The 1,502-nt window shown below is 30.8% G+C and overlaps 1 protein-coding gene across 2 annotated transcripts; it reads right to left on the minus strand.

Annotated features, from left to right (window-relative positions):
• Positions 1 to 659, minus strand: LOC108564564 (lysozyme C I-like). 2 transcript variants are annotated; one of them, XR_001891154.1, is made up of 3 exons: positions 459 to 659; positions 148 to 407; positions 1 to 89 (listed from the first exon to the last, which is right to left on the minus strand). XR_001891154.1 is itself a non-coding variant. In XM_017923646.1 (2 exons), the coding sequence occupies exons 1-2, from the start codon at positions 625 to 627 to the stop codon at positions 235 to 237; spliced, it is 342 nt and encodes a 113-aa protein (XP_017779135.1). In that variant the 5' UTR covers positions 628 to 659; the 3' UTR covers positions 85 to 234. The 2 variants fall into 2 exon arrangements, 1 of the variants encoding a protein (XP_017779135.1); XM_017923646.1 differs by having other exon boundaries at positions 85 to 407.
• Positions 660 to 1,502: the final 843 nt, after the last annotated feature.

Raw genomic sequence — 1,502 nt, forward strand, 5'->3', positions numbered from 1 at the left:
TGTTACGATCACATCAGTAATCTGAGCGAAAAACATATGACCATCGCTATGAAGATAACATCCTTGAGTTACGGAGTTGTACAGATAAACTAAATGATTCAAAAAAATCGATTACTATAAGTCAATTACAAAAAAAAATAAACGAACCAGAAAGAGGAGATCTACCACCAACTTAGGTGGTTCAGTGGTGACATGCAAAACACTATTTTATCTAACGATGTTTATGCTAGTGTTTTATATATAGTAATCAGTTTCGCTTCTACAGTAACCTTCTACATAAACAGGCCAGTAGGTGAAACCGTCTCCAGTCATTTTTTTATAAAGATTGAATAGTTTAATAGCACAAACTACATCGTCTTCAATATCATCATCTCTTAGTTGTTCGCAACTTAAATCACAAGAAAGTTCTGTAAAAAAATAATTAATGCGATTAAAATAATTGAATTTCTTTGATTTACCGTGTGACATATCTTTATTGCTCATGCATGAAACATCAGCTATTGCAAATATACCCATTTCTTCAGTTTCGTGGTCCCAATAAGCGGTATTAAGATCGGACTCTTTGGTTGCTATACACTTAAATGTAATCGTATCAACTATTTGCACTCCATTAAATAAAAGTACCATAGATAAATCTTCTACTTTCAAATACCTTCCAGATACACCCACAACCAACAACAAAATGATTGTGGATGCCACATACATTTTGCCAGCAAATTTTACAACAATTCTTTACCAGTTTTTGCGCAACACTTTTATATATGCCTTATCAAAATGTCTATTGCTATTATTTTAAATAAAACATTATTTATATTCTTTTGTCACCGTTTTCACGTGCCTGATTTATCTAAATTTGCGATTGAAATTATGGTTATTTATTGACAGAGTGTATGTTGTAGTGATTCATTGTTTACATTTTTATAAACTTTGATAAAATTACAATAGTGTTATTCATTGGTTTGAATATACGATGCTTTAAAATATATATATATATAACAGCCTATGGATCTTGGTTTGGCCTATGGATCGATAGTACGACGGATATTTTTTATTGAAAAACTACAAGTGTTTGCTGTTCAAATTTAGATATTTGAATAATTCTCCTTCGGACACGACAAACATATATGAATAATATTCTTTATTATATTTTTCATTCATACATGTAACGTTCTTTAAGAACGGTAATCGAATGTTTGTTTCATTATTGAAATATGTTTATTATTTTTTTATAATGAATATGTGTGAGTGGGTGGTTGACATCCAAGAAAAAAGTTGCACCACTCCAAATCTTTATGGATATAATAAAATTAGATGATGAGCAGATTGCGTTCGATTTGGGGTCGCAATTATTACTGTTTTGGGTACCTTGGTCATTCGGAAATTCTCCGGAATATTTTATCCATATATTGTCATCCGAGATCAGATTTTCTAATTGTTTATACCGAATAGATTGTGAATCAACTTATTGCGACATAAACAGCGTATATATTAGTCGTTACAAA

The sequence above is a fragment of the Nicrophorus vespilloides genome, unplaced genomic scaffold, assembly GCF_001412225.1.
Source record: "Nicrophorus vespilloides isolate i.1.1-1 unplaced genomic scaffold, Nicve_v1.0, whole genome shotgun sequence".
In the NCBI taxonomy this organism is placed as follows: Eukaryota; Metazoa; Arthropoda; class Insecta; order Coleoptera; family Silphidae; genus Nicrophorus; species Nicrophorus vespilloides.

Excerpts from the sequence above, each read along its gene's own strand:
- LOC108564564 (XM_017923646.1), bottom strand. The coding sequence starts at position 627 with ATGGTACTTTTATTTAATGGAGTGCAAATAGTTGATACGATTACATTT. Across the intron at positions 408-458 it reads CAATAAAGATATGTCACACG|AACTTTCTTGTGATTTAAGT; the intron begins GTAAATCAAAGA and ends ATTTTTTTACAG.